At 40.7% G+C, this 8,322-nt stretch overlaps 2 protein-coding genes across 3 annotated transcripts; one reads left to right on the top strand and one right to left on the bottom strand.

The window, feature by feature from the left end:
• Positions 1-2,238: 2,238 nt before the first annotated feature.
• On the top strand, positions 2,239-5,231 carry LOC132194765 (probable G-protein coupled receptor Mth-like 5). The gene is made up of 7 exons (XM_059616253.1): positions 2,239-2,681; positions 2,881-3,264; positions 3,483-3,720; positions 3,779-3,857; positions 3,912-4,072; positions 4,132-4,267; positions 4,456-5,231. The coding sequence occupies exons 1-7, from the start codon at positions 2,604-2,606 to the stop codon at positions 4,742-4,744; spliced, it is 1,365 nt and encodes a 454-aa protein (XP_059472236.1). The 5' UTR covers positions 2,239-2,603; the 3' UTR covers positions 4,745-5,231.
• On the bottom strand, positions 5,205-7,977 carry LOC132194764 (serine/arginine repetitive matrix protein 1-like). 2 transcript variants are annotated; one of them, XM_059616252.1, is made up of 6 exons: positions 7,753-7,977; positions 7,502-7,669; positions 7,105-7,416; positions 6,868-7,044; positions 5,470-6,744; positions 5,205-5,400 (listed from the first exon to the last, which is right to left on the bottom strand). In XM_059616252.1, the coding sequence occupies exons 2-6, from the start codon at positions 7,548-7,550 to the stop codon at positions 5,312-5,314; spliced, it is 1,902 nt and encodes a 633-aa protein (XP_059472235.1). In that variant the 5' UTR covers positions 7,551-7,669; positions 7,753-7,977; the 3' UTR covers positions 5,205-5,311. The 2 variants fall into 2 exon arrangements, with proteins under 2 accessions (XP_059472235.1, XP_059472234.1); XM_059616251.1 differs by having other exon boundaries at positions 5,208-5,400; positions 5,458-6,744; positions 7,753-7,976.
• Between the last annotated feature and the right edge of the window lie 345 nt (positions 7,978-8,322).

The following is an 8,322-nucleotide window of genomic DNA, read 5'->3' as shown; positions in this document are numbered from 1 at the left end:
GGACTCCAAGGAGCCAAACGGTGGTAAGTATTGACATTAGAAGCTGGAATGGATTGGTCGAGACGCCATTTTTCCGTTTCAAGATGCCAGGCCACCCGGGGTCTTGAAACCGAAAAATGGCGTCTCAACCAATCCAACTTCTAATATCCATAGTAGCAAGGAGATCTCGTGGGATCGCGCATGGCGAAAGCGATTTGCTACTACGTGAGGCAAATATTATATTAAATTGCTCATTTTTAACTTATATTGCCATATAAATAAACAACAAAAATTAATAAAATAAAACAATTTTAAATTGCAGCTTCAATAAAAAAGAAGTGTTTTAGGTGTTATCACGAATACTACAAATATTTGAATTATTCTTGGCGGGAAAAAGAGAATCTGATCCTACCATGAACCTAGTAATTGCTAATAAGTTATACCGAATTCAAACTACTTACAATTTAGACTTTATTAGTGTGTTTTCTGCACAACCATTAATTATTAATTATGTAAAGCGGTTTTCTGGAATTAAATTTGAAATCCAACCGATTAAAAGAATTTTAAACTAGAGACCCCAACGATCAAGCATCACAAAAATTAGAGCAAATTGTGAATGTTGCTCAAACAACAATGAAAGTAATATTAAATTTCATTGTTGTGATGCGTGACCTTGTTCGGCCTGGGCCTGTCACTTAATAAGCCAATTTTTTTCGGTACTTTGTTGGCGCGCCGGCCAGCCCAGTTGGGTAAGAGCTTGCACGGGAGGACTCGGGGCGCAGAATACTAATCCCCGGGGCCCATACCAAGCCGGGTTCCAATCCTGACGGGGCTGGCCTTTTTCACACCTTTTTGTAGGTCAGATTGCATTTCAAATCACATTTACTTATAAAAAAAACTTGCATATTGAATTAAAAAAATTCTAATTGAATAAAATAATTAAATAACACATATTTTCGGGCACGATCTTCAAGGGCTCGTAATCATTTGCATATTTTATTATTAATATTTTAGTATTTTAATTCAAGGAAGGCAGATAACAATCAGCGGCAGAGAAGAAACCCGGCCCTGTCGCCTCCGCGCGTATTCAAATCCGTTTGAACTCGCTTTGACAGAAAAATTTAATTTCAAGTACTAAAATTGTAAAATGATAATAATTTCAACTGGGTTTGCTGCATAATTTAATCAATTCTATATTGTAAGTTGTTGGAATCATTTTGATTATTGTCAAAAAGATTTTTTTCTAAATGATTATAATTTTCAAAACTAACATTTTAAAAGCATAAGTATTATTCAAAATTAATTAAAATTAAAAAACTCTTTTCGAAAGTTTCAAACCGAATTCAATTTACTCACAATTTTGACTCTATTAGTGTGTTTTCTGCAAAACCATTAATTAATATTTATGTAAAGCGGTTTGCTGGAATTAAATTTGAAATCCAACCGATTAAAAGAATTTTAAACTAGACTCCAACGATCAAGCACCACAAAAATTAGAGCAAATTGTGAATGTTGCTCAAACAACAATGAAAGTAATATTAAATTTCATTGTTGTGATGCGAGACCTTGTTCGGCCTGGGCCTGTCACTTAATAAGCCAATTTTTTTCGGTACTTTGTTGGCGCGCCGGCCAGCCCAGTTGGGTAAGAGCTTGCACGGGAGGACTCGGGGCGCAGAATACTAATCCCCGGGGCCCATACCAAGCCGGGTTCCAATCCTGACGGGGCTGGCCTTTTTCACACCTTTTTGTAGGTCAGATTGCATTTCAAATCACATTTACTTATAAAAAAAACTTGCATATTGAATTAAAAAAATTCTAATTGAATAAAATAATTAAATAACACTTATTTTCGGGCACGATTTTCAAGGGCATGTAGTCAGATCCAGTGATAAATTACTAATTTATTATAATACAATTATTTAATTATTATGTTTAGATTCCTCAAAAACTCTATATTTTGAGATAATCAGCAGAAGTTTTAATATACTGCCTACTCTGTCCATGAGAAATATAGATTTAAGATTCTTGCATTGAAATCTCTTCTGTCCGCCTAATCATTTTATATATTATATTATGCAAATACATCTTAATTGTCATAGCATAACTCTCATAACGTTAGATTTACAATGAAACAAAGTAATCCGTTTATTTTTATTATCCGCCTGCAGTGGGCGCGTATTGAGTCATCATATTACCCACTTCTGGGTTACCTCCGCTTTGTGCTGGCCTTGCACGAGACGAGAAGCCAGGTGGGCAGGATGAGTGGGGTCTGAAGTGGGGAGTTGGTCTGGTCTCTCGACGGCTGCTGCGCTGCCACCAAACATTAAAAAATGGTAAATAGTCTGTGGGCAAAACAAAGGCCGTCGTGGAACATTTGCTAGAATTTTTCCACCCGCGCGGACGTGCACCCTCGACCTGAGCATCTCGGACGCTTGACTGTCCGGGCTCGATTGACTCGATTCATACGGAGGCCATGAACCGTCGAGAGTGAAGGATCGAAAGGAGAAGAGGCGAGCTGCGTGTGTGTGTGGGCGGCGAGACAAAGAGGAAGAAGCAAAAATTGCTGGCCTGGTGACATCACCGCGCGGTCCACTCCACGGCCGTCCTCAATTTAGGCTATCACCATGTTGTTGGCCCTTTTCCTGACCTTCCTACTGGCCGGGCCTCTGGTCGCCGAGGTCGAGCAGTCTGTTCCACTAGAGGTAAAAAATAAAATTATTTACAAAATCCAATCTAGACATTATTTTGCTCCATCTTTTAAAAAAAATAACACAGGATTTAAATTTTAATTATATTTTCTAGTAAAAATTTAATTAACCCAAAAATTATACTAACTAAATTATCACTGTCAGAACGTTTTTAAAATTTATTCGAAAACTAATGTATTTTTTAATTCGCAAGGTGAAGAAATGCTGTGACATCGGCTCGATCATGCGGGCGACGCCGAGTCACGCTGCCCAGTGCATGCCGGACAACGAGACGTCGCAGTGGGCGCCGGTGTTCAGCTCCGAGGACGGTCTGCGCAACAACATCCACCCGCGGGGCGGCTTCAACGTGCAGGCGCCGTCGCTGCCGCTGTGCAACTCGACAAGAGTGTGGCCCATCTTTCACTACGCCGACTCGCCGGACAGACTTGTCCTGCTCGAGAGTGGCTGGCTGCGCCACTACATTGACAAAGACCCTGGCGAGCGGCACTACGACTACGAGCCGCGCCTCTTCTGCATGGAGAAGTACATCGGCGAGACAGGTCTGGAGGCGCAGATGGCTGTTGTCTGCACTCCGAAGGTGCGGTTCTTTTGCTAAATTAGTCTGTTAATAAAATAAAATAATTATTTATGCAGTGACTGTCCTGATTATAAGAAGAAGAAAAATTATGGCCACATAAAAATCTTAAATTTGGATTGATATGTTTTTTATATAAGACTAATAATTTACTTTTATCAATCAGGATAATTGATATAATTTCAAAATTATCAAAATTCATTTGTTGTATTTTTTTGTAGATTGAAGTCGAGACAGAGGTGCGCACCATGATTCTGTACATGCTGAACCCAATCTTCCATGGCATCAACATGATCCTGCTGCTGATTACGTCCATCATCTACTTCATCCTGCCGCAGTTGAGAGACCTGCTCGGCAACTTCATCACCAGTCTGTCTATTAGCCTCATTGTGGTCTATGCTGCTGACCTGGTCAGGCTTTACAGAGGTTTCAGCGAGCACGTCAGCTTTCTTGCTGCCGGTATTTTTAACAGCAGATTCTCATATCATGTAAACTGATGTTTTTGTTGATTTCACAGACATTATCCTCCACATCGGACTTCTCTCGACATTTTTCTGGCTCAACAGCATGGGATATTACATCTGGAAAACTTTCAGGTACTTGGTTTTCTCTTTGATTTGACTTGCAATTCAAATTTGGGAGATTTTCAGGTCGAGAAATGTGTTTTTGAGAGTGACAGACAAGAGGAAGTACTGCTACTACTCTTTCTACGTTTGGGGCTGCACACTGTCGATGGCCGCCATCGCCCTGTTCTGCCACTTTGTCCTTGATCTGAGCAACACAGACATTCCCATTTCGCAGAGAAAATTGGGTAATTTTTTGCTAAAATTTTAGTTATTTTTGCTAAAATATAATATATTTTATCTGCAGGTTTTCTTGGACTTTCAATGTTCTTCCTTCCGATTGCATTCATCATCCTAGTCAACGTATTCTTTTACGTAACCACTGCCCAAGCCATAGCGCGAATGACAACCTATGGTCGCATTCAAAATAAAATGAAATACAAGTGAGTACAAAGGCAGCCCTAATTTAACAGATTTTTATGAAAATGATTCTACTTTGTGTATTATGCAAAATTCTATTTAATCACAATTTCCCTGATATCAACTCTGATAATCGTAAAACAAATTTGGCTAACTTAGATTTGATAAGAATATTTCTCGATTTATAACTAAAAGCAAATTTTTTATGCAGCTTCAACATGTTCATCCTGCTATTTGCAATCCTGACCATCACCTGGCTTTGCAAGTTGATGAGCCAGCTCGAGTACGACACCCTGCTCTACATCGACGTGTTTGCCATGTTGGCCCAAGGAGTGCTGGTCTTCACGGTGTGTGTCTGCCAGCCGAGGGTGATGTACCTGCTGCGCAAGCACTTTGGCTCCCCGTCGTGCATTTTCCCCTGCTGCCGTCCACCCTCAGAACCGGCCAGCAACTTCGACGTCACTTGGGGCGAGGAAATGATGAGCATGCACCCCATGTGAAGGAGGACACTCGAGTCTCAGAAGTCATCAAGCTGTTGAATAACTTATTTTTTGAAAATTTATGCATATGCACAGACTGCAGCTGGTTGAATAATACTCGGCACAAATTGCAAAAAACCTTATTGAATCTTGTCGAATTTGACAATATAATGTATGAATTTATCATGTAAGACTTGAACTACGTGGCCTTAAAATATTTTATGGACTTTTACTTCGTTTCAGGAGAAAATTTTAGTACTTATATCTACACTTTTTGACCAAGGCAGCTTAATTTTTGGCGATATATTTTTTGTACCTATAAATTGCTAACTGGGGTTTCCGATCAAAGGAAGAAATCCAACGTTAACAGAAACGATGAGCAACTTTATACTTAAATGGCACGTTAGCTTGTTAATAATTAACATATTTTGGGTCAAATGATTATTAAACAAGATCTTTAGTTTGTGCAGCTGTTGGAATAAAGGCTTGAATGAATGATTTTAATGTATTTGAAAATGTTTAATTTAAATCCCAAACTTGAAGTTTTTAAATTATTTATATCTTTAAGTCTAGATAAGAAAAATATAATCATTTATTGGACATCAGTTGGCGCAATTGCAATTTCTTCCTGGCCTCCAACCTCTTCTGCTCTATTTCCAGTTCTGTGCATTTGTTAGCTGTTGAAAGAATTTATATAATTAATTCCAAAATCAAATTAAGTCTTTTTAACTCACTTGAAGTCTGACCTTGTCCAAAGTCTGCAGATCTGTGTCGTGCAATTGTTGATCCACCGAGCTTGCCGAGAGAAGTTGCAACTGGTTTGCTGGAAGCGCTGGACAGGTCGGCTGACTTGTGTCTCACAAGAGGTGATTTCTTCAAAGCGTTGATGGCGGGTGGCTTGGCTGAGGTGAAAGCATTCCTCGGTGTCGGAATGGCTGAAGGCACAACTTTCATGGGCTTGGGTGCAAAAGAGGGTTTTGGCACAACATTTTGGACTGGCGGTTTTACGGGTTGAGGACGATTGACCTGCGGCCTTGGAAGGTTGGTTATTTGAAGTCTGACAGGTGGGGGTTTAGGTTTGGGAGGAACAACGTTGTTCTTGGCCGGAAAGGAAGGGGTGCTTAGGTGCCGAGTGAAAGTTGTGGCCGTCTTAGTCTGCGGAGGAATGGAGGAGGTGCTTTGCTGCCGTTGGAAAGGAAGTTTCAAAGATGGCTGAGGTTCAATCACAGGTGCAGGAGCTTTGGGTTTATCAGCTGAGGCAGCGCATTGGCTCAAAGCAAAGGCTTCAACGGCGTCGATTTCCTCCAAGAAGCTTTCATCAAAAGGGTCGATGGACTTGTCTAAATCAGGTGTCTGCACCTTTTCGGCTGGAGGATTTATTGTGCTGACTGGAGAAACGAAAAGACTTCTGTGGATGCTCTTGTCACCGTTCTGACTTGCTCTCAGCGAAGAGTTCAACGGGGAGGTGGCACTTTTGATTTTCTCCTTCCACTTGGGTTCAAACTCGGTGCCGTCCGACTGCTTCTTGGCAAGACTGGCCACCGCTTTCTTTGAAGGAGAAACTACCACATTCAGCCTTCTCTTCTGCAAGCCATTTTGGACAATTGAGGGTGCTTTTTTCTCATTGGTGGCAGGGGCAGATGGTGGTGACGGAGGAGGAGCTGCTGTATTTTGCAACTGCTGGCTGAGTCTCACCTCAGACTCCACCTTTTCAGTGCATGCAATGAGACACTCGGCAAACGAGTCGTCAATTTCAAAGGAGCTTTCCTGAGGACTGATTTGCACCTCCTTCGGCTTAGGGGGCACAATTTCTGGCTTGGAGGGATAGCAAAGAAGCTCTTTGGTTGAAGGCTCTGGTGCCACTTGGAAGTTTTCATCATCCCCAGCCGAGTCAAAGGGATCTGGGGACGCCATACTGCGATCAAATTTGTCCGATATGTGCAGAGACTGATGAATTGAACTGTTGAGCATTTCTTCTTCGGTTTCCTTCAAAGCATCTTGCTCACGCTCATTTTCCTCATCTAAGGGAAAAATGAAAATCATTTAATAGGAATATCTCAATATAAAAATTAAGGAACTAAATGTAAAAAAAGAAACTCATTGGCTTGCTTCTTTAGTATTTTACGTTATAAACCTACTCTTACCACTAGAACTCAATTCTTGCAAATCTTTAACGTGTTGCTGGAGAACACTAAGGCCCTCTTGACTAGGTTTCTTCGGAGGAGGGCAGTCATCGAATGTGGGCGAAGGTGTCCTCCTTTTCGAAGGTTTCATTTCAGGTGGCGAAGGAAATTTTCCACAGCTCTGTCTCGATCTTCGGACTGTAAGATTAAAAATTAATTACTTCAAAATTTGCTCCGCTCTATGAATTCATAACTCACTAATCCTGTTGGATTTCTGAACGGCATTGTAGTCCCACAGGACAATCGGTGCCGATTGCGTTTGTGAATAGGGAAAAAGCTCGATTGGACTGAATTCATCATCCAAAACCACCGGCTGGTTGTTTGGCGTCTTGGCAGCATCAAGGGGTGGAGGTACACCCCTCTTAGGAGTGCTCTCACTTTGTCCAGAGTCGCAGCTCGTTGCAGAATTGGCTGAATCAAGATTTAGATCCAGCGTGTCTCTCAATCTACCAAAGCCAGTGTTTGCCACAACTGCGCTGCCACCTCCGCCTCCACTGCAATGGGCAGGAGCTGGAATTTTGTAAATAAAAATATAAAGAATCATAACTGAGAATAATCATGTGCTTGAAGAAAAAACAAATTAATTCAAACTCACGAGCTTTGTAAGGTCTGATGTTGAGCCTTTTCCTTTGAAACCCGTCCATGTTTTTATGAGAAGAGATAACACCTTGGGTTTACTTATACAAAAGCCATATTTTATGCAAAATGTTCCTGATCCAATACATAAACACTTCAACGTGTTAGATGCAGAATTGCATGGACCCTGAAAAACGATGATTGAAGGTGTTATGAATTCATGATAAAAACGGTGGCACCATAAAAACTGCGTCTTTTTGTGTATCGTACCTGCAAAAATTATTTTGAAGAACCCAGCAGAGTAACTGAGAGGTGCTGAGAATCATATCACACACAACCGACGTAGATAATCGGGTTCCCAAATATCAAATCAACAACGGCCTCTGGGTTCGGAGCAATTTTGTACAATTATAATCAAAACAAACTGCGAGAGAAACAGTCAAAATTTCTTGAGTCAAAATTTTACAGAATCAAAATATCACTGATCACTCACGCCACCACTAGGGGACGAGGCGGGTAAAGACACTACTCCCAAAATATTTGAATAGGCGCGCATTTTACACGTGCAGGAACTTAGTTAGGAGCGATGAGTCAAGCCTATCTAGAAATTTGCAAGAGTATAATGAGGATATTGTGGAACAAGTGCAGTAGCTGCTGGATAAAAATAGGGTTGATTTTGTTTATGTAGGAGATTAGTCGTCCCAGACAAATTAGACTAACAAGGATCAATAATTAGATAATATGAAAAAAATAGTAACAGACATGAATTAAAGTAAATTACTGCAGTTTATTTGTTTCGCGTTTTGACTTACAAGATACTTAGGAAAATAAGAACTCAAA

This window comes from Neocloeon triangulifer, unplaced genomic scaffold (genome assembly GCF_031216515.1).
Source record: "Neocloeon triangulifer isolate White Clay Creek 2 clone unplaced genomic scaffold, ASM3121651v1 ptg000008l, whole genome shotgun sequence".
Taxonomy (NCBI): domain Eukaryota; kingdom Metazoa; phylum Arthropoda; class Insecta; order Ephemeroptera; family Baetidae; genus Neocloeon; species Neocloeon triangulifer.
The sequence above is the reverse complement of the archived record's forward strand: the minus strand, read 5'-3'. Positions and strand labels throughout refer to the sequence as shown.

What these genes read in the sequence shown, in the direction of transcription:
- LOC132194764 (XM_059616251.1), bottom strand. Translation starts at nt 7,550, where the DNA reads ATGGACGGGTTTCAAAGGAAAAGGCTCAACATCAGACCTTACAAAGCT. An exon ending in CATCAGACCTTACAAAGCTC is followed by an intron (nt 7,417 to 7,501) that starts GTGAGTTTGAAT and finishes ACAAAATTCCAG; the next exon opens with CTCCTGCCCATTGCAGTGGA. An exon ending in TGGACAAGGTCAGACTTCAA is followed by an intron (nt 5,401 to 5,457) that starts GTGAGTTAAAAA and finishes TTCTTTCAACAG; the next exon opens with CTAACAAATGCACAGAACTG.
- LOC132194765 (XM_059616253.1), top strand. Translation starts at nt 2,604, where the DNA reads ATGTTGTTGGCCCTTTTCCTGACCTTCCTACTGGCCGGGCCTCTGGTC. An exon ending in CGTCAGCTTTCTTGCTGCCG is followed by an intron (nt 3,721 to 3,778) that starts GTATTTTTAACA and finishes TTGATTTCACAG; the next exon opens with ACATTATCCTCCACATCGGA. An exon ending in CATTTCGCAGAGAAAATTGG is followed by an intron (nt 4,073 to 4,131) that starts GTAATTTTTTGC and finishes TTTTATCTGCAG; the next exon opens with GTTTTCTTGGACTTTCAATG.